This window comes from Panthera pardus, unplaced genomic scaffold (assembly GCF_024362965.1).
Source record: "Panthera pardus isolate Hobbes unplaced genomic scaffold, ASM2436296v1 HiC_scaffold_8, whole genome shotgun sequence".
NCBI classification, from domain to species: domain Eukaryota; kingdom Metazoa; phylum Chordata; class Mammalia; order Carnivora; family Felidae; genus Panthera; species Panthera pardus.
In genome coordinates this window covers 82,721,083-82,745,581 of record NW_026527013.1, presented here as the reverse complement: position 1 = coordinate 82,745,581, position 24,499 = coordinate 82,721,083, and the positions used below count along the sequence as shown (strand labels likewise).

Here is a 24,499-nt window from a genome sequence, read left to right as displayed (position 1 = left end):
AGCACTCATGTTTTAAAATGGAACTTCCAAACATGAAATTAGCTTTCTTTTCTGAGTATAAGGAGATTGTTGGGGAAGATTACTGGAGACCTGTGTGTGAATCACTGTAGAAGACAAATTTTAAATGTTCTCATCTTGTTACCACTATAATTGTGACATGGAGTAATGAAGAAGAAATGGTAGCCTGGGCCTGTGGTATTGTTTTCATTTAGTATTCATTCCTATGAGGTAATCATCTAAATTAATAAGGATTTGCCCTTTCATATGGAGGAGAGAGCCTGATTCAAATGGCCTCATAAAAAGGAAATTGCTGAATGAAGTCATTACTCTAATTAGCGTTAATGCCCCCAATGTTAACAGTATACCTTTAAAAAAAAAATGACGTTCAATACCTTCTAACCTACCACATGGAGTAGTGGCTGTAGCCTGAGTGCTAGATTTAATTGTCCTTTCAATATCAATTTAGACAGATCTACTAATAGGGTTGTGTTATTAGATAAATGCCTCTGGTAATAGAAAAAAAAAGTCATTACTGAGCTGGATTGAATACCAGTAAACTATCAAAGCTTATTCATTCATGAGGCCTACCTGCCTATTTATTCAGAGTTCCTTTTCTTATCTGCATTCATATAAACAATATCACTCTTTAGCTGTTGGAAAATGTTGAATGGAGCTTTCTATCCTCTTCCTAGAAGATTTGGTTTTGTATTTAGATCAACTCCCACTCCATTGACTTCCAAAATACTGCCCAGATAGATTCTTTAGTATGGAATGTTTTGTTAAATTCTGCAGTTTAAGCTTATCAGTTTGGGCTTGTGAAATCATTTTATTTCTGCTATTAGTATTTCAGTTTTAATAATATCTGATGTGTATGTGTCACACACACACGCGCGCGCACACACACACACACACGCACACACTCACACACATTCTTCCTCCAGTCTTCCAACCATCTCCCATCTCTCTTACTCCCCTTCAAATCTATTTCCACATAGCAACAAGAATGAATAGCCTTTCCTTAAGTAAAACCATGATTCCCCTTGGGAAAACTTTTCCCAAATCCTTTGACTTAGCTAACAGGGTCCTGTATGATTTGCTTCCTGCTTGTGTTTCCAGTTGAATCCTATGCTTCTCTTCCTTACCTGTTATTTCCAAGATGTTAACTCAGTGTTAATTTACCAATCCAGACATGCAGTAATCCCTTCCTGTCCTAGTGACCTGCTATTTTTTGGCCTATTAACTCTCTTTTCCTGGCTTTTCACAAAATAAAGAAATTTTCATTCTTCTGGTCTCAATTTAAACAGATACCTCCTCAGATAGACCTTTGTTACTACCCTGCTTGAAGTAGATTTCTCTATGACTGTTTCTTACAGCACTCTGTCAGGTCCTTTATTTATCTCTTTATTTGGTTAATTTTAATATCTTTTCTCCTCTGGACTCTTAAGTTCCTCATAGACAAGCACTTTATCTGTATTGCTTATTTGCTGGGCACATATTAAATGATCACTTAATGAGTGGAATTGTAGGCCTGGAAGATTATGCCAATAATTGATTATTACACAGACCATAGGGTGGCAATCCATGTCCTGTGGGCCAAATCTACTCTAACACCTATTTTTGTACTGTCCGCAAGGTAAGAATGACTTCTATATTTTAAGTACCATAAAAAAATCAAAAGGAGCATAGTATTTTGTGTCACATGAAAATCACACAAAATTCTAATTTTTGTATCCATGAATACTGTTTTTTGGAGCCCAGCCACACCCATTCATTTATTTGCTATCTGTGACTGCTTACACATTACAACAGCAAAACTGACTAGTTATGACAGAGACCATATGCCTGAAAACCCTAAAATATTTGCTCTCTTGCTCTTTACCAACAGAGAGAGGAATTTGCTGACCCCTAACATTGACTGGTTTGCATATTAGAATTTTTATATTTCTTTAAATAATCTCTACACTCAATGTGGGGCTCAAACACACAACCCTGAGATCAAGAGTTGCATGCTGTCTCAACTGAGCCAGCCAGGTTCCCCAGAATTTTAACACCAAAAACATGTACATTATCCTGAAGCTTTTTATAAAGATTATTTGGAAAAAAGAATGATGAGAGATCCTAAAATAGGCTACTTGAATCCTTCTTATGCTGGCTTGACTTTCAAAATAAACCTCATTTGATTGGTCTATCTCCCCTTGAGGCAAATGCAGTGGTTTTTGAGGAAAAGCTGTGGTTAATGTGCATCAGAATGAGCTGCAGTGACCCAAGCCCAGAGATTAGGATGTGTGGGGGTGGGGCCTGAGAATTTGCAGTTCCTGCAAGATCCCAAATCAAGAAAGAACAACAAGGGTTGCATCTTCTTTACAGAATGTGGGTGCTCTGTCAGTGTACAAATTCATTTACTCAGTATTGACTAGGTGTCAGTGCTATTGTAGATGCTGGGAAAACAAAGCTCAATGATAAATAGCTTCTTTTAACAAGCCAAAATTTAGTGCTCTGCAGACATTAAATAAATAATTACCATAAACATAACAGCTCTAACAAGAGTTATAACCAAACTCTGATAGGAACACCAATCAGTGCCTGAATGTCTATGAAGACTTATAAAAAGGAAAATAAAGATGTATAGGATTCTGTAATGTTTTAAAAAGTTTATATTACACTTTGGTCATGCCAATTCACAGCATCTCTGAAAGGAATCCTGAGTATCGGGAGAAAATTTGGAAGTTCTGTCCAATATTTCTTATTTCAGAGAGAAAGGAGGGGAGGTCATCATGAAAAGGCTTCAAGCCTTCAAGCAGGTGGCTAATATGAATTCGTGCCCAAACATTATTCTGTTTTTTTGTTTTCTTTCTCTGAAACCTGAGTCTCCTTGTCCCCATGTCCATCACCTCCCATGTGTCCATTACCATCATTGAACCCCTGCAACACATCCCTGATTAACTTCAAGACTATCCCTCTTGCTGCTTCTAGTCCATTCTACTTGCTGCGACCTAGCAATCCATTTTAAAAACAAATTTGAATGTGTGTTCAAACCTGCAGTGCTTCCCTTTGCTTTTTGAAAATTAATCCAGTTCCTTAACAGAGCTTTTTAGGCTCCATATGATCTCTGACTGAAGGGCTCCCCCTGTTGTTGGCTCCAGTCACACTGTTCCCCTTTTAGTTGTAAGAACTCTTCCTCCTCCAGAGTCAAGGTTTTGCAAATTTATTTCTTCAGCCTGGGATACTCTTTGTTCCTGTACCCCTTGAGCCTTTATTTGATTCTACTTACCTTTCCAATCTCAGTATAGACTTCAATGCCAGGGCAAAGGTGTCCTCTTGCTGACTCCACCTTCATCCTCGCAGTCAGGAGGAAGGAATGACCTGTCCACACTGGTAATCAGTCTAGAAACAAAGATCATATTTCTGCGGTACCAATGCGGGAGATGGTCAGTCATCATGTTGAACGTGCCATCATCTCTATCTTCAATTCATTTCACATCATCAAAAAACAAGCTTTAAATTTCAAACCACGTATCCTTTGATTTGTGGAATATTAGAAGTATTTTACGACATAAATTATGTCCTGAGTCAAATTGAGAAAGAGGGAATTTTTTGGCTAACTTAGCTGAAATTTTGCAATTAACTTTTTTAAGCAACTTGATTCATTTTGGGACAAAACACACACACACACACACACACACACACGCATTCACATGTAAATCACCTTCCATATAGTTCAGCCATTTGACCTTCAGAGAAGTCCTTGGGACAAGTTTTGGGAATCATGGAGAAATTTTATTTCTTCTTGTTTAGAAAAGCCGCTTACATTTTCTAAAGATCTGTATTGATCCAGAAATATTTTGGCCTAGGTGGAAAAAGGGAACTGAGTGTTTAATCGTAATTCCACAAATTAACTGTCCTAATTTGAACTCTTCTCAGAGTTCTTAAAAATACCACTACTTGACCTTTATAGCCCTTGTTTGTAATTTTGTGTTTGCTTAATTATTTGATTAATGTCTCCCCAATAGAAGGCAAGCTTCAAAGGGGACTTGCTTGTTTTGTTCACCATTGTGCCTTGAGATAATCCATGTCTAGCACATAGAAGGGTCTCAGTAATATTTGCTGAATGAATGATGAAACAATTGGATATATGATAACCTCTCCCTCTGCCCACCACTCAGGTCTCATTGGCTTGGTTAGCTGATAAAAATCTCACCCTGTGGTGATCCTTGAACCCTCTTCCTGATTGAGCCTCTTGTCCATCGAGTGCCTATTACTGTCCTGGCTCTCACCCTCACCTTCACCCACTCTTACTAGTTATGGATGTCATTATCTGCCACTAGTAATTGACTATTTATTAAGTCCTGTTTTTTTTTTTTTTAGAACTAGACTAGGGATTGCAGCATTATGCAATGTAAACATTATCATTTTGACATGTAATTAACATAAAAATGATTACTGGTATGTTTGTTTGCTTATTTTTTTTTTGGACAGTCTTTAAAATTAAGTAAAATCCAAAATTGGATTTTACACTATAGCACATCTCAAAGCAAATCAGTCACATTCCAAGTTCACAATGGCCAGATGTAGCAAGTGGCTACCATATTGGACAATGTTGCTTAGTATGTTAGCAGCTATTAGGTGATGATGGATGGCCACATATGCATGACTTTGGGCCAGGATGTCACCTCAAGAATCATTTTAGAACTCTACAACTTCATGGGAAGTGACATCACAGTCCTCCACCTCCTCCTCCCAAATCTACTCCTCTTCATCCTCATTTTCTACCTTTTCCTCTCTCTCTTACTCCGTCTTTTTCTTCCTTTCTTTCCACTTCTTTTCTGAACTTTTTTTGACTTTTATTTCTCCCTCTATTTTTTTTGTTCATTAATGCAACAACTTTTCTACACTATACTCTTATTTCTGGTACTTTCATAATTTACCACAAAATGAGAAAGATGATGTGATAGGCAACATTATAATGTAAAAGTTTGAGGACTGGAAGAGGTGTACCTCAATAAAACATACATATTTAAGAATTGATGGTTGGTTTCTGGCATTTGGAATATAAAGCACCAGTAGTTCTGATAGTTTTCTTTGCGATAAGGTTGATTTTCATAGGTTGTGTGTATATCGATTTAGAGGGAAAAAAAATCTGTGTTATTGTACAAAGCCTTTATGGTTAGATACCAAAGACTCTTACTTTCTTTAGCCTTTTGGGTTGTTCATTGTTCTCCTGGCTGAGAAATTTGTTCTATTTATATCTAAATTACATCTGCTAACTTTAACCATACTCTAACACTTAAGATTTATGTTTGTGAATGTCTCACAGAAGATGACCACATTAAAAACGCTGACTCTTAAAAGTCAGAAAAATTTAAAGCGTTACATGGACTAAAATACAAAGTTGAAATGCTTCATCTTTGGCCTTCCACAAAGTAATCATAGTTCACATCCTGTGGTCGTGTACTTAGCAACTATCTAATTCACCAAATGGGTATGGATGCAAATGAAAGGCTTGGAACAAAAATAGAAATACTCTGTAACCACAGCCACCTTCCCAAAAGGGAATGCACAAAGAAATATAAAAAGAGACTAAAATGACAGTTCTCCACATTTATGTCAAGAAATCAAATAGGTCCAGGCTCTCAAGTAATTAAAACTATTAGCTACATTTTATTATCATTCTCTATTTTCAATTTAGGACTTTCTGATACAATGGCAAAGAAATATAACGTGCCATTAGATCCTTTAAAAGTTTTCATTGCAGAATTTTGGAGGTGAGTACTTCAGAACTATGACCCAATTCTGTCATTTCACAAGTGAGAAAACTAAGGTTCAGAAGAGTTTAATGCCTAATCCAAGGTTTTGTAGGGGGTTAGTAGAGGAACCTCAGTTAGAACCCAGATCCTCTACTGTGTGCAGACTTCTTTCCACTCTGCCAACCTTGGAAAAACCCAGCAGACAAATTCTACAAGCAGAAGTAAAATTCTTTCATACTGTTTTTCTGACTTTTATTAGCAACCAAGGATTAGAAAATTTGGCTAATTTCTTTAGTCATTAACCAACAATCAAATTAAAATTAATCAGAATTTCCCTAGGTATTGTATTTGTAAGACAGTGACAAAAGAAGGTCTTGGAGGTTTCTTAATTTCTTAGTAATCTTATAGTATCACAGTTAATAGCACCATTGAGAGAAAGAAGTTATATGACAAGCCATAAATGTTGTGTGAGAAAAATAATATTGTCCTTGAAAGTTTCAGTTTTCTTGCTCAATTTTGAAAAAGCAAATTTAATCAAGATGTCTATCTCAGACATCCACTGAGCTTTGTACAGATGCCCATTTAAAAATTTATCAAATTTTTACTTCTGCTTTTTTTATTTACTAAGCCGTGAAGGGACTGTCTCTTAAGCATTGAGCTCACTAGACACTCTAGAAACTTCAACAATTAATTGCAATTAATAACACAATTGAAAATGGTTTCCACTCAAAAAGGTAGACATGTTAAATTATTACTAACTGGAAATATAATATAATTTTTTCCCCTCAGTGTTGTTTTCCAAAAATCTTTGCTTTGAGATTTTACTTAGGTTCCCCAAAGGTCATCACCTTTACCACACTGAGTGCCTTGACTACCCAGGAAAACACTTACTTTATTTTTTATTTTTTTTAAATTTGAGAGAGAGAGAGAAAGAGAGCTCACGTGAGTGAAGGAGAGGGACCGAGGGAGAGAGAGAGAATCCTAAGCAGTCTCCATGTTCAGCACAGAGCCATATACAGAGCTGGATCCCACCACAGAGGGATCATGACCTGAGCCGAAATCAAGAGTCAGACATTCAACTGACTGAGCCACCCAGGTGCCCTGGAAAACACTTCTTTTGTGGTTTCATAGCATGTAAGGCACTTATGAAAATATGTTCCACCACTGAATTGACCAGTTATAGCCCAAATTTCATGATTAAACTTTTAGATTAGAGTTTTAAATACTGGTAAAATGTAAGTATTGTATGGGATGTAGTAAAGCAGTTTTAGTTACCAGCATCTTAGTTTAAAATAGTTTATTAGAGTGGGGGCACCTGGCTGGCTCAGTCAGTTAAACATCTGACTTCAGCTCGCTCAGCCATGATTTCATGGCTGGTGGGTTCAAGCCCCACACTGGACTCTTCACTGAAAGTGTAGAACCTGCTTTGGATCCTCAGTCTCCCTTTGTCTCCCTTTGTCTCTGCCCCTCCCCTGCTCATGCATGTGCTCCCTCTCTCTCTCACTCTCTCTCTCTCTCTCAAAAATAAAAATAAAAATAATAATAATATTTTAAAATTAGTCTATTAGAGTGTTAAAACCCAGTCACTTAGCAAGACCCAAGAGAAACTGGAAATGGGACACATCTACTGTATAGAGGAAAAAGAAAATTGGAATTTTTATAAGCATGAGGTATGAAAGTAGGAGCCTAAATGAAAGCAAAGTGAGGCACTGGGTAATAAGAGCTATGGATCCTCAAAATGCGAATGTGCTACTAAAGAGATAACAAGAGAGAGGACAACAAATATAAATAATGTATCCATTTTTACATCATTACCATGAGTCGACAATTCCTTTATGAGTTGAGACTGTTTGTAAAGAGAATTTGAACATAAGAAGGATGCTCCTGCAAGTTCACATTTACATTATTCACATGAAACATTTATTCTTTTTTCCTTTTAACCTTTAACTTCGTAATAAAGCCAAATGTGGATTTTTCAAGGTAGGACAAGATAAATTGAAGATTGAGAAGCAGGGTAAAAGAGCTCTGCTAGGAAATGTACATCTGTTTGGTGATTAATAGTATTTTACATGTACTCCATCCACATGTGTAGCAAAGCAATTGAACAAGAGAAATATCATTGACCCAATGTCACCTGAAATTGTTATTATGTTTTTGGTGTTTATTCAGTTTTCACTTTATGACATATGAGAAAAATGACTCAGGTGATAATATGGTAACCTAAAATGTTATTTGATAAAATGGATTGTCTAAGGCTATGCTGTCCAGTCTAGTAGCCACTATTCAGATATGGCTAATCAGCACTTGAAATGGGATTTGTCCAAAGCAAGAGGTGCTGTAAGTGTAAATTATACACTGGGTTTTGAAGACATAGTAAGAAAGAAAGTAAATTATTACATTCATAACTCTTTATATTGATCATATACTGAAATGATAATATTTTTGATATATTGGACAAAGCAAAATATATTATTACAATAACTTTCATCTTTCTTTTTTCCTTTTTTAATGAAGCATGGATAAGTAGAAAAATTTAAATTGCATGTGTAGCTTGTATTTGTGGCTCACATTACATTTTTACTAGGCAGTGCTGCTCTAAGGGATTTAATATTTTTTAAATATGATATGCTTGTGAATAGGGCTTGTGCATTTTTTGGTGTTGCTAGAATTATAAATGTTCAAATGCTTTACTTTGGAAATAGATGTATATTTGATATTGAATAATTGTGTGTAACTTCCTTCTGTTCTCTTAAAGATTTCCTTGAATAATTTCTGTTTGTTTATGCTATTTGGCACAGGAGAGAAATATTCTGAACTCTTTCGAATAATGCCTCAAGGGAGGAGTCACTAAAGAGAGGGGTTACTGACTCCCTTTAAATAAGTGAACCACCTACCCTACCCAGTCTGTGGACAGCTACATTTAGCAAAGATTTGTCTTGTGCCTGTCCACACTAGCTAACATGAATATATGAAAATTCGGTCAGAATGACCAGAAGGAACCTATTGAAAACTTGCAAACACATTTCAGAAAATGTTAGATTAAATCATTGACATGATTTAAGATTTCTGAAAAGCACTGATGGACAATTGAAGACAGTAAAAATTCAGTGTTTGTCATTAGGGATAGTAATGTAAAAACCAATGTTTATGTAATTTAAAATAAACCTGAAATTCTTAGGTGAACTTTGTTGCAAAACAATTCAATTTGGCATATGAAAACACAGAAACTTTCACATTGTTTGCACCACTATGCACATTTTGAATTTTTCTTAATATTTATTTATTTTGGGGAGACAGAGAGACAGAGTACAGCAGGAGAGGGGCAGAGATAGAGGGAGACACAGAATCTAAAGCAGGCTTCAGGCTCTGAGCTGTCAGCACAGAGCCCGACGCGGGGCTTGAACTCACGAACTGTAAGATCATGACCTTGGCTGAAGTCGGATGCCTAACCGACTGAACCACCCAAGCACCCCACCACTATGCACATTTTGAAAGTCACATTTAACATTGAATTTTCAAAAAATTCAACAATTACTGTTCAGTGCAGGTATAGTGACAAAATGTCATTTTGCGTGTTGTCATATCTCTGGCATACGTGAGCTTAATACTTTCCTCCACAAGGGAAAAAGACATTATCTATTGGGGCCAGAGTTTTTGCATCTTGGTTCGAGGCGACTAACTACAGATGACATGATGAGGAAATGATACCTTTTTGTGGGAGACTAAATTTAAGTATCAGAACTGCTTACAAAAATAACTTCAAAAACCAGTTGGCAAAAAGTATTCTAAAGCAAGACTCTGAGTCTTGTTTTCTGGTAGGAAGTGCAATTTTAGAAAAACAGAATATTGTCTATATTGCATTTACTAACTTTGTTTTGTATTTACATAATTTCTAAAATACTAACTCTAGCCATATGACTGTGATTCTTGCCATGGCTGACAAGTTATGATGGTTTTTGATACTAATTTTAACTTATTAATATCCCTTGGGTAGTAAGTTGAGCATATCTTAACATTTGAATTTTGAATCCTTTTATGATTTGTTTCTATTAATAAAAATCTAAACCTCTGATGTGGGTAAAAATAATTGTTTACTTATGATCTTGCAGGTTTTCTAACATGATTAGTTGCAAGTAGATCTGGAACTCTGAATTTCTCATTTCTGCTTAACGTCAAGAGTCAGATTTCACAAGTGCCATTAAGGAGGCCAAGTATCAAACTATTTGCTCTATTTATAAAACTGTAAGACACAAATGATGAGATGCCCAACCTCTTAAATTTTGTCACACATTGTTTCCAACACAAGGACAGATTCTCAGGCTCTCTGGGGATCCCAGTGATGGGCTGTGTTGTGTACATGCCCCAGAGACCCATAGGCAGTCATCTCTTCTCTACTAAACCATTATCTGAAATTGATTCTTTCTGGTTACCAAAATGGGAATAAAAGCACTGAGAATATTGGGGGGGAATGAGGGTCAAGACTTTAATATGTGAGGTATCTTGAAGACAAGAATATTATCTTTCTAAAATCCAGCTCCACTTGGGTGCCATATAGAATGAACTATGACCATTTGATGTAAACTCTACACATGCTATCATTATACACCCAATGGACTGAAACGACAGAGTTAGCATCTGAAAATACTACTTAAAAAGCCAAATGCACTACATAATAAATCACATGTTTTCATCATGAAAATTGATCTTATTTAAAGGGAAAACATGTTGGAAATAAGTAAAAGCATTTCAAAGTATTTCAGTTTGGACTATTACATTTCCTCATACATAAAATTAGTATAGTAATAGTATTAGTAATAGTATTAGTATTAGTATTAGTATTAGTATTAGTATAGTATTAGTATAGTATAGTAGACATTTAGTATAATGTCTACTTTTTATCATAGTGTCAGAACTTAAAGGCATAAAGGATATGGTACATCTTAGAAAATACTATTTTGGTGTCTATTCTCTTTCAATAAAGACTAGGGTAAAGAAAAGAGAATAGTTTATAATTCATTGAAGTAGTCTCCTATTTCTTTTGACTCCTTGGCTTCACCATTAAAATCAGTGTGTAAAGACAAATAAACAAACACCTGGGAAAGGTCAGAAAAAAGACAAAAACATTTTTAAAAGATTAAGATGTTTTGAAAAGATTATTTGGTCTAATAAGAAGAGAGATAATTCCATGATAGTCTTCAAGTGAGCTACATGAAAAGTTATTTAGAAAGCTATTTTTGTCTCTTTTAGAAGACTTAGGAATAGGTCTGCATAAAAGTGGGTAATGGGGGGCATTTGGATGGCTCAGTAGGTTGAACATCCAACTCTTGATTTTGGCTTGGGTCATGATCCCAGAGTTGTGGAGTCAAGCCCCGCATAGGGCTTCATGCTGAGTGTGGAGCCTGCCTAGGATTCTCTCTCTCTCTTGTTCTGCCCTCCTCCCGCAGTCGTGCTCTCTCTCTTTCTTAAATAATAATTTTAATAAGGTATGTAATTTTCAAAGGAGTCTCTAGGCAAGTTTAGTTCATAGTGATGTAATCTGTTTTAGTCCCTCTTCCTTCACAAGAAATTAGTAAAGCTTCCATTGTAAGTGGGCATTTATTTATTTTTTCATTATAAAAGCAATTATTGACATTTTATAGACTATTCTTTTTATTCAGATTTCTAGAAAGCTTTTCTGTGTTTATTATATCAGAAATAGGTGCATTCATAGGGGCACATGTACCCCAATGTTTATAGCAGCATTTTCAACAATAGCCAAATTATGGAAAGAGCCTAAAGGTCCATCAACTGATGAATGGATAAAGAAGATGTGGTTTATATGTACAATGGAATACTACTTGGTGATGAAAAGAATGAAATCTGGCCATTTACAGCAACATGGATGGAATTGGAGGGCATTATGCTAAGTGAAATAAGTCAGTCAGAGAAAGACAAATACCATATGTTTTCACTCATATGTGGATCTTGAGAAACTTAACAGAAGACCGTGAGGGAGGGGAAGGGGAAAAAAAAGGTACAGAGAGAGAGGAGGTCAAATCATAAGAGACTCTTAAATAACTGAGAACAAACTGAGGGTTGATGGGGAGTGGGGAAGAGGGGAAAGTGGGTGACGGGCATTGAGGAGGGCACTTGTTGGGATGAGCACTGGGTGTTGTATGGAAACCAATTTGACAATAAATTATATTAAAAATAAAAAAATAAAATCTCAAAAAAAAAACAATAAATAGGTGCATCCACCCTGTTTCACTCTTTTATAACTATAACTTTATGGGGAAAATCATTATTTTAAGTACTTAAAAAGCTGAGGAATAAATCAAATTCCTCAAAAAATTGTCTTTTTTACCCCAGGCATTGATTAAAAATAAGACTATGTAATGTATTGATGATCGTCATTATAATAGAACTAAGTGAGCAATTTTACATATCATTTGATTTTGTCATCATATTCAATTAAAAAATACAACTTTATATTAAATTTGCATGAAACTGCTAATAAATACGTCATTCTTTACAAGATGTATTCAGTAAAAAGCGTACTAGAAAAGCCTATAATATCCCACCTCATCCCCCCCAAACACACATATGCATGCACACGTGCATACACACATATGCACATTTTTGGAAGCAAGGAGAGAAAAAAAATCACCTAAACTGCTCCAGCTTTATTATTTAGTAGCAATTATCACCTTTCCCTTTTGAAAGTGATACATTTGTGCCTATTGGTTGTGGGTTTGAATCAATTTCTCTTGCTGTCAGTTCAGGGCAGAAATGCAAATTTCATCACACTTTTCCCCCCACCCCCTCTTGAGAGGCAATGTAGTATTTTGAAGAGATGAGGTCCTAAGACAAACAGATACAGGTTTTCCACTGGCTTCATGTATAATATTGATAAATAGATTAATTTCTGGGGCCTCCCATTTTCTTTTAAGTGTAGAGACAGAATGATTTCATACTGTTTTGTGATAAATAACCAAAGTAGCCACCATATATGGAGACCTGTTCTGATCCAGTCACATTATGCATTCCTTAGTTATCATTAATCCTTAAACAGCACTATGGAGTAAGAGGTATTCTAGTCCTCATTTGATCCAAGAGTGCATAAGTTAAATGTCATTACAGTATCCAGCTCAGTAAATTACGTGGTGGTGGTGGTGATGTTAATAATTGTTATTGTGGTTGCTGTTGTGACTATAGTCATCTTACAGCCCTATGTTCCTGGTTTAACTAAAAAAATTTGAGGATGTAAAGAAGTTACCAGTTTAGGGGACACAAGGATTCAAAGACAGGTGTATTTCTGCATGATCTGTGCCATTAAACATTACACCATAGTGTTACTATATTTTGAGATTTTAGATTCTCTAAACGTTGGCACTGTACCTTAGAGGCATTTCATTCTTAACAGGACACTTTCCAAATTGTATTTAAAAACAGTTTTGGTTTTTATTTTCTTCTGAAAACATGTTGATATTTTACCTAACAGGCACAATTTTCCCTTAGTATATGGATTTCTATAGACTTCTATCAGAGTTCCAATGACTTAGCTACCTGACTACCTGATTAATTCTTCAACTTAGTTTAGGTATTTCTGGTTGCCTTGTTCTATGCATTGGATTTGGTATAATAGCATATTCTCTCTAAATTATATGTCTCAAGTGTAGTAACTATATGGGTTATTTCTGTGCCTCTTCTAAATTGTTATTATTGCTAATGAAGATAATCTTAACATTTTAACTAATGATTCATACAGTTTTACATCTAAAATTTAATCTGTAGTCTTATTTTCATAAATCAAATTGTAGAAATAGAATATTACTGTATAATTTATAATCACATCACATGCCAATAGGTGTAATTACTTAGCAATATAAATTCAACAGAATCTGTTATTTAATATTTATTTTTAGCCTGAGCAATGAATTTATTTCTAATTAATAAAAGGTTATGTTTCTACCTCAGGGAGATTTAAACCATAAGAGACAAGTTGGAAGAAAAATAACACTGAAACATGATCCATTTTTCTTAATACTGTATATATTTGAAAGCATTAAAGTTCTCAGAATACTACTTAAAAGTATGTTATTTATTGGGACATGTAGGGTGATTTATTAGTTTCACTTTATGTTTATTAGATAAGCAGTTAAGTATTGAGATTCCATAGAAAGCATAGCAGTGTACTGAGAATGGTGCAAGCCCTTAGGGATGCTGAAATATAATAATAATTAATAGACTGCTAAGAAGTAACTAGCAGTTTTTGTTTGCTCAGAATTCAGCAAGAACATTCAAAGGTCTGATTCATTTGAAATGCTCTAAATTAAATTAGAAAGTAACCTTTAGGGGCGCCTGGGTGGCGCAGTCGGTTAAGCCTCCGACTTCAGCCAGGTCACGATCTCGCGGTCCGTGAGTTCGAGCCCCGCGTCAGGCTCTGGGCCGATGGCTCGGAGCCTGGAGCCTGTTTCCGATTCTGTGTCTCCCTCTCTCTCTGCCCCTCCCCCGTTCATGCTCTGTCTCTCTCTGTCCCAAAAAATAAATAAAAAACGTTGAAAAAAAAAAAAATTTAGAAAGTAACCTTTAGCAAAATGTCTATCATCCACTTTTCAGACGTCTGTATAAAAGTTTTACATGTATAAGAACCACCTTACATGATGATATTTTTTCCCATTGTATTTTTCTTACAACTGTGAATATCCATGAAAATGAGCAACAGCATTAGTGTTCCAGCTAGCCTTTGGAATATTCACTTAGTGCCAGCAGGACGTTTACACTGCCATTAAGACTATTGCAATTTTACAGCCTATGAAGCACTTCTTCATACATCCTTCTTCTTCACAGCAACCCAGTGATGAGGGCAAGTGTAGTAGACATTGGTCATTCCTGCTGACCCAGCACTCCAAGACCATTCCTTCCTGGAGAGGGCCCTGCGATGAGATGGGTGGAAGGTGGGACTCCAGCTCCCTCTCCCCAAATCAAAGGAGAACAGCCATTCTCCTGCCCTAATCTGACAGCTCACCCTCTGGCTGAGGCTTAGCCAATGAGACAACCCAGCCTGAGAGTTTTCCTGGAAATGAGCGAATCAGAGCTCCTGAGCAGAGATTGGGATTCATTCTAGCTGAGGGAGTGGCAGCCAAGGGCAGTGCCCATGGCAGTGGAGCTGTGGGCTTTCAGAGTTGGGGACCAGCAGAGGCAACTTTGGTGTTTGACGGAATTCCTTTGCTTTTGCTCATTTTTCCCAAGATTTTTCAGCCTCTTCCTTCAACTAATCATCCCATATCTTCTCAGCACATCCCTGTCATGTTCAGTCTAACTAGAATTGGTTTTTGGTTATTTGCAACCCAGAATTTAGGTATAACAAGTATGCTGTTTCCGATGTATAGATGAAGAAATTGAGTAACTTCCCTGAATTGTTATGTAGAAAAGCCAAGTCTAGAACCCATGACTTCTAGTTAAAGTTTGTTTCTTTTGCAAAACACTGTTTTCCCAGTTGCCTTCAGTGGCCTCTGCAGATAGTGAGATGTGCTTCTTCCTCTGTGTCTCCTTGGTTGCAGTACTTAGTCCTATTTCCTGTTATAATACTTATCTGCTTGATGTCAAATGCACCTATCTTCCACACAACACTGTTGAGCATCTGGAAGACAAGGATTGTCTTATATTCATCGTTTTCTCTCAAACATATATTGGAGTGTTTGGGTGCAGAGTCAGTACTAAATAAAGATTTTAATGAATGAGTAGCAAATATGTGCATAAATTATTCAATTAACTGAAAACGCCAATGTGGGTTTCGAAGATGATGCTAAAAGTATAACACTGATTTTATAAAACACCATTATGTTCTTAACCAATCAAAATTTTAGACTATAAATAATTTGCCTTAAATATATAAAGGTAGTCACTTAGTAAATATTTATTCTATGCCTACTATGTGTCAGGCTGTTATTACAGAGAGAAATAACAATTAGTCTCCTTCTTTGAGAAGTCTGACAGACTGATGGGAGAAACAAATATTCCATCACTCCAGTCATGGAGCTATGGGAAAAAGAGCTGTAGTAATCTGAAGAATGATTAGGGCAGCAGGCCCACTGTCAGTAGCCATGTGAACCATTAAACTGGCATGGAGATACCACTCTGGGCAGGCTGCTATATGCATCAAGGACAACAGCCAGAGCCCTCTGAAAGCTGGAGAAAAGCACAATGTGCTTTGCTTTCTGGAATGTTGTGAGATTTGCTTTAAAAAAAAGTCACCTGCACCCTTATTCAGACATTATTTTTAAAAAGGTTATCAAATTTTAAAAATAATTTAGAAATTGCTATGAGCCATATGAGACGAATACATATGACTATATTTTGGTTTGGCAAAAGGTGAGAATGAAGATAAATCTGTACCCTTATTTAAGCATTAAAGCCCAATTCAATAGAAGCAATAAATAAAGGTATATATAAAAATGTGAAAGGATAAAAAAATCATATGCATGTAAAATACATATGTATGTAAGAAACAGGATGCATATTTATCAATATAATTTCCAATCTTTATGAATTATGCATACAGTAGGAGAATATTTAAATCCATGTTTTGGTATCATTTGCAGACAATTACTACGGCACGCCGAAGCCTCCAGCAGAACCAGCACCATTATTATTAAATGTGACAGACCAGATACTTCCGGGAGCCACTCCAAGTGCTGAAGGAAAACGGAAGAGGAATAAATCAGTGAGCAACATGGAGAAAGCAAGTATAGAGCCTCCTGAGGAGGAAGAGGAAGAGAGGCCTGTGGTCAATGGAAATGGAGTAGTAACACCAGGTTAGTCATTTATATGTATGTACATGTATACTTATGATTATAGTTATCTTCAGAGAGAAGATGATGGTATCAAATGGAAAGGACATAATTCTTGTATCCATCTTATTGTTTTAATTTTGACTTATCAAGCAATTCATTCAAGTTCCTCAGTCTTTGTTTCACTTACACAGTATTAATGGCAATATCATGAATGGTTTCTACATCTTAGAAAATGTTACAAGTCATGAATATGATTGTGGAAAGTTCTGGGGTCTTTCTTTGTTAACTAATGTTAGATAAAAATCTATCCTTAGAAATCTTGCTATACTCACAGTTCTGTAAACTGTGTGAGGTTGTGTCATATGATTTAGTTAACAACTTCAATGAATACAGTCCTCAAAATGACCACAGCTATAGCGTGTCCATACAGTTTTCCCTCTACCCTTACTATCTAATCTAACAATGTGGAGAAAGCATCTTTATACATTGACTTTGTGAAGACACCTGCCCTTGAACAAGGAAAACTTGTTATCTCTTTCATATATGATCTATCATATCATATATATAAAGAATGTCAGGCAGATATAAAGTGTGTTTGTGCAAGGTATGGCTTTGCTATTTTCTTGTGTTTATTACTAATAGAGTGCTAAATAGTTTATTTCTAAAAATGAATTTTTTTCATTATATTATTCATAATTAAATGTTACCAAAAGTATGGCATTCTTGTAGCCTCTAAGCTTATTTATTTTTTAATAACAGCATATGAGTAGGCATTGAAAATCTAAGAGCTCTGTTAAAGCTCTTGAAAAAATGTTAACACGTGCACCTTGCATACATATTATTCATAATATATGACCTACAACTAAGGTACTTTGATGTCTGTATTTTTAATTATCACTGTACTGTTTCTATAGTGACATAGTATTTGAATTTCCATGCTCAAATTATTTTTATCAAAGTTTCATAAGCTTGTTTTTTACCTTCCTTGTTCATAATACCTGTAAAAATGTTCTTTCTTGAACATAAGGAAACCAAAATCTAATCTGTCCTAATCAAGGTGTAATATGGTAAAAAGTGGTTTCATCTTGGTTGCTCAGAGGAGAACAACCTCCTCCATTAATATAATGGTGAAAACCATGCTCTGATCCTACCAATAACTGATTTCTGGATACAAATGCTAAAAATCACTATTGATACATAATGTAATCTGTTTACTATGAAATGATCAGGTAATTTTCAAGCAATTAGATTTTTTCTTTTTTAATTCTGAAATATCTTTGTCAAAATATTTACTTCTCATGATGTAATAGATTTAAATTAATAGTACATAGTTTTCTTAGTTGATATTTGATATGAGAAACAAAATGATTTAGCCAAGTAGAAGCAATAATCACAAAAGAAGCAGAAATTGGGGATCAAAGTACAGTTACAGAGTTTCTTAATGGTTAACACCTGATAGCTAAAAATATAAAATATTTGTCCTCGGTTGAGCCTGAATCATTTGTTTCTAATTCATTTGTACTCTGTATAGGGTAAATCAAATGAAGCATTCTTGACCCACAGATTTGTAAACTAGAAATTAATTGGGGGTCATAGTGAATCTAGAAAGCACCATTCCCTTCCATTTATACCCTAAACATGAGGAATTGTTTTTTGTTTTGTTTTGTTTTGTTTTGTTTTGTTTTGTTTTGTTTTGTTTTGTTTTTCTGGCTAGTCAGTGTTTAAAGACACAAAGAAAATGGGTTAGTTTGAACTTTTCTTAACCAGTTCTAACTGGTCTGTCCTTGGACCTCTTAGCCTGAGGACAATAGGAAAAAACTGCCCAGGCCAACTCTAGGATTTCTGGAGAGTCAGTAGATGTCACAGATGCTTACAGATGCTTACAGTGGTTCTGTAAGCCTGGCAGAGCAAGTGGCTCTTATACTGTCTTTTTCTTTCCCATTATGGGAGAAGAGACATATAAATTAGGCAGCTCTTCGCCCAGTGTTCAAAGATGGAGGAAACAGCCCCAAACCAGAGAATTGCTCTGTCATCCCTTATTAGAAAACCTTGTTTTCTTTTATGTTTCTCCAATAGAAATTTTAGGATTCACTTTGCCTCCCTCTCATATACATATGGGCAGCTTTTCACCTTTTGAACCTCATCACATTTTTTCCAGCACAGGCTCTTTATCCTGCCTTTGTTTTCTTTCCATACACATTCACCAGATATAAAGAACTTCAAACAATACCGAGAAAATTGTTGCTTAAAGTTTAGTTAACACTGCCCTATTTTGACTAAGAGCTTATAATACTAATTAATATCAGATGTCAATTCAGAGCATAAATAGTGTCATTGATGAGGCACATTTGGAGCATAAGAAAAGCTTACTGAGGCAATTCTGTTCCATTACAAAAAATACTGATAATAAGTAATGTAAAATTTAACTTCTTTTGGATGCTTGCCATGTGCTGGGAACTCCCTAACCTCATTCTATGTACTAGTTCATTTAATTGTCCTAATAGATTTTACAGATTGGGTACTATTTTACAAATTAAGACACCGAGGTACACTATAGTTAAGTAAGTTGCACAGTAACTGGAGTTTATATATAGGATATATATATAAATATAAGATATATTTATATACAAATAGAAATATAAAGAACCCATGATCTTAGCGGCTATGCTATCTTGAATCTTATAGCACCAAATAGAGGCATAAATATGTTTCTCAGCAATGTGTAGACGCATGACAACTATTTTACTTATACCTCTTTAAAAGTGGCATTCTAAGTTTCTACCTAACAAAAGTTTCTAATTTCTTTCATTTCTTGAAGTCATCTACAACTGGGATTATTCAGCTCTGTGGATATAAAGAAAAATCCTATTTCTTATAATATTCTGTATGTATTTAAACATAAAACCTACCAATTTTAAATCCTTATACACTTTACCAAAATGAATTATTTTCTCTATGTAAATAATAATAGATTTTAGAGGAGTCCTCAATTTACTTCTGTTTCTCATTTTCTTCACTTTTTTCTCCTTTGAACTTATACTTAGAATGATATATTCCTTGTATTTTCAGGCCATATTCATGTAAAGTTGGTGACCACCTTTAAATATATAATTTCTACATGGAGCTCTACTAACATTATCAATAAATATTCATATATTTTATGTGAACTACCTTATGCTAGGTTCCCATTTTGCTCAAAATTACATCAAACAGATGGATGTAGCCCATATCACCTAGAAAAGCCATAGAATGATCTTTCAGTGTCTCAGATCAGAAATGTTTCTCTTCTGACATATGTCAGTTTGGTGATAGGAATCAATATAGTTCTATCCTTAGAAATGTAGTTCTGGGGCGCCTGGGTGGCGCAGTCGGTCAAGCGTCCGACTTCAGCCAGGTCACGATCTCACGGTCCGTGAGTTCGAGCCCCGCCTCAGGCTCTGGGCTGATGGCTCGGAGCCTGGAGCCTGTTTCGGATTCTGTGTCTCCCTCTCTGTCTGCCCCTCCCCCGTTCATGCTCTGTCTCTCTCTGTCCCAAAAATAAATAAAAAACGTTGAAAAAAAAATTAAAAAAAAAAAAGAAATGTAGTTCTATGCATGTTACTAAAAGTTACAAAAGTAAAAATGAAATAAAATAAATAGTGGCAACCCTCCTTTAATGAATTCATGACATGGGCTAGACATAGTGTATGTATTTTATCTCTTATCTCATAATCATAGCATACTTAACAAAGAATATGCTGAAATTTAGTTAAAAGGTGCTTAACTAAGGTAACAGTTAATTTAGTAACAGAGTTGAGATCTGGACCCAGGAACACCTGAACTCATCCTCTCTCCAACCACATTTCTCTGGGCTGTTAACCATGCTGAGGACAAAATGACTCCTGACCTCCATCAAGTAGAATCACAGTCTTTCAGCTCAGTGTATTTCATTACATTGTATTCTGTTATATTTGTCCTTTATTGAATTTGTGGCTGTGGTGTTAGATCTAATGCTTGCAAGGATGATATATCTTTACATCATCTTAGAGAATCTGTCTTTAAACTGATATTTAAAATTCATATCCCCAGGAAACCTTTCTTGACATTAACCTCATCTATATTTAGACATCTTTATTGTGTTAGAGTTGACATCCAGCTGCATGGCTTCAAATACTGTAGATTTACCTGCAGCCTTCACTTTTCTGGTGTGTTCCAGAGCTGTAGTTCTAACTATTGCCCCCTGGACTCCCCATGCTAGGAATTTCTATGGCAACTTAAATACAACATTCTACCTAAATTCTTCTCGCATAAAAGAGACAAGCTGATTAACTCAGAAAGGCCTTTGCTTGATTTTTCAAATTCTTCTTTTCACCCAGATAGCTCTGGGTTTTTTGATGCTTCTTTCCCCCAGGCTTGTTCTATATTATTGGGTATAAAAGATCCTGGACCTGTAGTTTTAATCTCTTGTTTCCAAGTATCACCATCCTAGATTACTGCTGTGTCACCTCATTTGTGGACCACAGTCCCCTAACTGATCTACATTCCTCCAGGCTCCATCCCTATCAGATTGCTTATTATTCCTCCATCAATGAAAGATTCTTGAACCAGCACTTGATCACGTAACTATCCTTCCCAAAACTTGGATGAGCTTCCGTTTCTACTGCCCCAGACTCCCTGGACAATCCACATTTTACTGAAACATCTCTGTTAGCTTTGGTCCCTACTCTTCCTCTACCTCTTCTCTGATCCACATCCCACACTCATAAAACACATCCATGTGTTTGAGAAGGCCTTCTCCACGTTGTAACCTCCTATTCTTTTGGTCAAAATATACTAAAATTTTTGATATTCCTAAGAAATCACTTGTTGACTCCTAGGATGAAAAATTGAGTCTGTCTTTCTCTGAATTATCAAAGTACTATTTATAGCCTTCACTCATTTGGAAGCTACTGATTAGCCTGGTATTTATAGGTCACTTTTCATAATGTATATGTCTGGCATCCCCACATACATTATAAGCACTGCCAGGATGAGGACAATTTTACTTTTTGTTTATCTGTGTCAGTGATTAGTATATATCTTTAAATATCTCAAGATCTCATAAATCTTTATTCTTTAGTCAACCAAACCTCTAAGAGAATGTCAAAGCTTTACTGCATCAACATGATTAGCTTTATTTCATGCTCATTTTACACTGCTGAGGGTCTTCAACATGTGTTCCTTCTAAGTTTGAAAGATTTGACATTCTTTTTTTTAAATTTATTTTTGAGAGAGAGAGAGAGAGAGAGAAAAAGCATGAGTGGGGGAGGGGCAGAGAGAGAGGTAGAGAATCCCAGGCAGGCTCCGTGCTGTCAGCACAGAGCCCCACTCAAGGCTCCGTCAAACAAACTGGTAGATCGTGGCCTGAGCTGAAACCATAAGTTGGCTGCTTAACCGCCTGAGGCGGTTGCTTAACCGACCAGGTGCCCCAAATGATAGGACATTCTTGATCTTCCATTCCCTCAAAAGTTATTTGATAACTAAAGAAAATTATGTAGAAATATATTTTAAATGTATATTCTTAGATATAAGAATTTTTCATTTTCTCTGTGAAAATACCAAAAATAGATAGGTGGATGTTGAATCATTATATTTTACACCCGAAACTGATGTAACACTGTATGTTAACTGTACTGGAATTAAAGTAAAATAAAATAGGTGGATAAAAAGTACATAGTTTTGTTTAAGATTGAACTTTTCTGAAGAAAAGAAAATCCTATAAACCGTAGTAATTGGGTTAAGCTTTCTTGGATTTCTTTTATTTCATGAATTATATGCTAAACTTTTCCGGAAAGTAATTCACCATTATATTGTAGCTTCCCCTCACCAGCTATTAGTAAGTCTAGTGCAAAGAATTAGAAATGCACATATATTTTAAAGGCAGCTAAATCTCTCTGTTAATACACACACACACACACACACAATGCCAGGAGGAACAGGGCCCGTGAGAGCTACCTTCACCAACAAAGGGAATACAGTATGTGTACACAGAGCCGCCTTCTCCAGGCCCCCAAGCCCGCAATTAGTGCAAATGAACTGCATCTCCCAGAGAGCAAACAGAGTGTCCCTTATGTGATCACCGAGTGTCCTCAGCAATGATCTCAGTTCACCATTAGGGACCCGCATCCAGGTCCTGTGCCGCTTGGCACGCTGACTGTGCCTGCACCATCAGTCCTGGTTTTGTGAATGAGGTCCTGTCACTGTCAAAAGAATTATGTCCTCCGTAGTGAATCTCGCTGTTTTCCTGTGAATAATAGCCCACTCTGAAACCACCCCAACGCCGCCTATCCCCTGCTTATTTTTGTGTGGGTTCACAGAGACTGTGATGTGTGTATCCACTCAGATCTTTATCTTTTTTTTTCTTTTTCACTCTGAGGAGGCTTAATTTTATGATCTTGTTCCCAAACACAGTAGTAGGGTTTATCTTTCCATTGGAGGGGCAAATTTCTGGGTCTATTTTAAATCAACCTTCTAAAATTAGATATTCCCTTTACAAATGGGGAGCATCTTTTCTTAAAAGGATTATTTGAAAGTTAAAACTGCCCTAATTGTAAAATGCTCTGAGTGTGATTATAAAGTAATAAGATAATCACTTTAGAGCTCATGGATATGAACTACAGTAGTAATTTTATCTACAGCACTGGGGGAAAATTGAAATCATGAGTCGTTTCAGGAATGTCACTTCAAGTCAAGGCCAGCTCACTTTGCTATTAAACTAAAAACGATGCATTATTTGAACCTCTTCGTGCCCTCAAACTGATTCAGCATTTTAGGGATCTCGCACTCAACCTTTGTGGAGAGCATTTTTCTACTTCTCCGAGCTGTGTAGGATGTGATGTGTAGGAGAGAGAGATTTGATAGACGAACAAGGAGTGCAGAGCAAGAACAACCAGGGTAACTCTCAGGTTTGTATAGCACTTGCAGAAGCCTGAGGACGGGATGCAATATTTAAGTGGCTTCATGTGCTCCAGGCATCCTTAAAGCTTCATCGTATTTCTAATCATAGCCATCCATTCTCTCTAGGTCTGATTTTCGCTCTGTGTTCCATTTTCTTGTCTCCCGTTTCTCCTCATAAGCAGTGACGATAATTTCAGTGTGAAATCTCAGCTCCTTTATTGCCAGACAAAGAGTGCTCTAGTTATTTCTGGGTGAGGCCTGGACTTTGTTCCTGAAGAGGGAAGGTCTCTGTGTGCACTCATTCCTTCTACATAGCTTCATTGCTGGGAATAGCAGCCTCATATTTTCCCTCCTAATTGACTTCTTGCTCTCATCGAATAATACCTTGACTTCAATTTGGCCCCAAAGAATAGCACTTGAATTATCAAGATCAAAATGAAATAAGGTCTTCTTCTTTTTCTCTTTCAGACCTTTTGATGTTCCTAAAACTTCACAAGGGGCTATTATGTTTTGCATAGTACTAGTCTCGTGGAATATTTTCAGAATTTTGAAAGCAAGATCTAAAAGATTCTGCACATTTATATCCTATATTTCATTTGTATCTTGCTTTGGTCTTTGAATATTTTCAATACTTATATCAGTTTCTCTCACCCAAAGTTAGTTGAGGGCTTGTGGGACTTGGTTCTATATAATAAACATCTTCCAAATTCATTACATTTATTAAAATCAAATGACATATACAGTTTCAAAGTTATGTATATATTGGGATTCATTTTATTGCCATCATTCTAGTCTACTTTTACTAAAATATTAAAAATGAAATATTGCAGAAAGAAGATACACTTATTAAGGCAGCTCTTCTCCCTTATTAATGGGAAATAATTCCCTCTACTAATCTTTCTAGTAAATCTTTACAATTTAGTTTTTTAAATCTTGGATTTTTTTTCTTTGTCATCTTCTGCTTGTGGTTAGACCTTGACTTTTCTATTTTCTTAATTTCACATATTGTTCTTATAGCGCTTCAAAGAAACTATAACCAACTGAGGGTTTTAGATATAGATGAAA

General features: G+C 35.9%; 1 protein-coding gene across 11 annotated transcripts in view; it reads left to right on the top strand.

The window, feature by feature from the left end:
- Positions 1-24,499, top strand: part of MAGI2 (membrane associated guanylate kinase, WW and PDZ domain containing 2) — a 1,325,358-nt gene that overhangs the window by 821,045 nt on the left and 479,814 nt on the right. For all 11 annotated transcript variants that reach the window (XM_053897620.1, XM_053897618.1, XM_053897619.1 and 8 more), the window contains one exon: positions 16,328-16,540. In XM_053897620.1, coding sequence (XP_053753595.1) covers positions 16,328-16,540 — 213 coding nt within the window. The remainder of the gene's footprint in view (positions 1-16,327; positions 16,541-24,499) is intronic.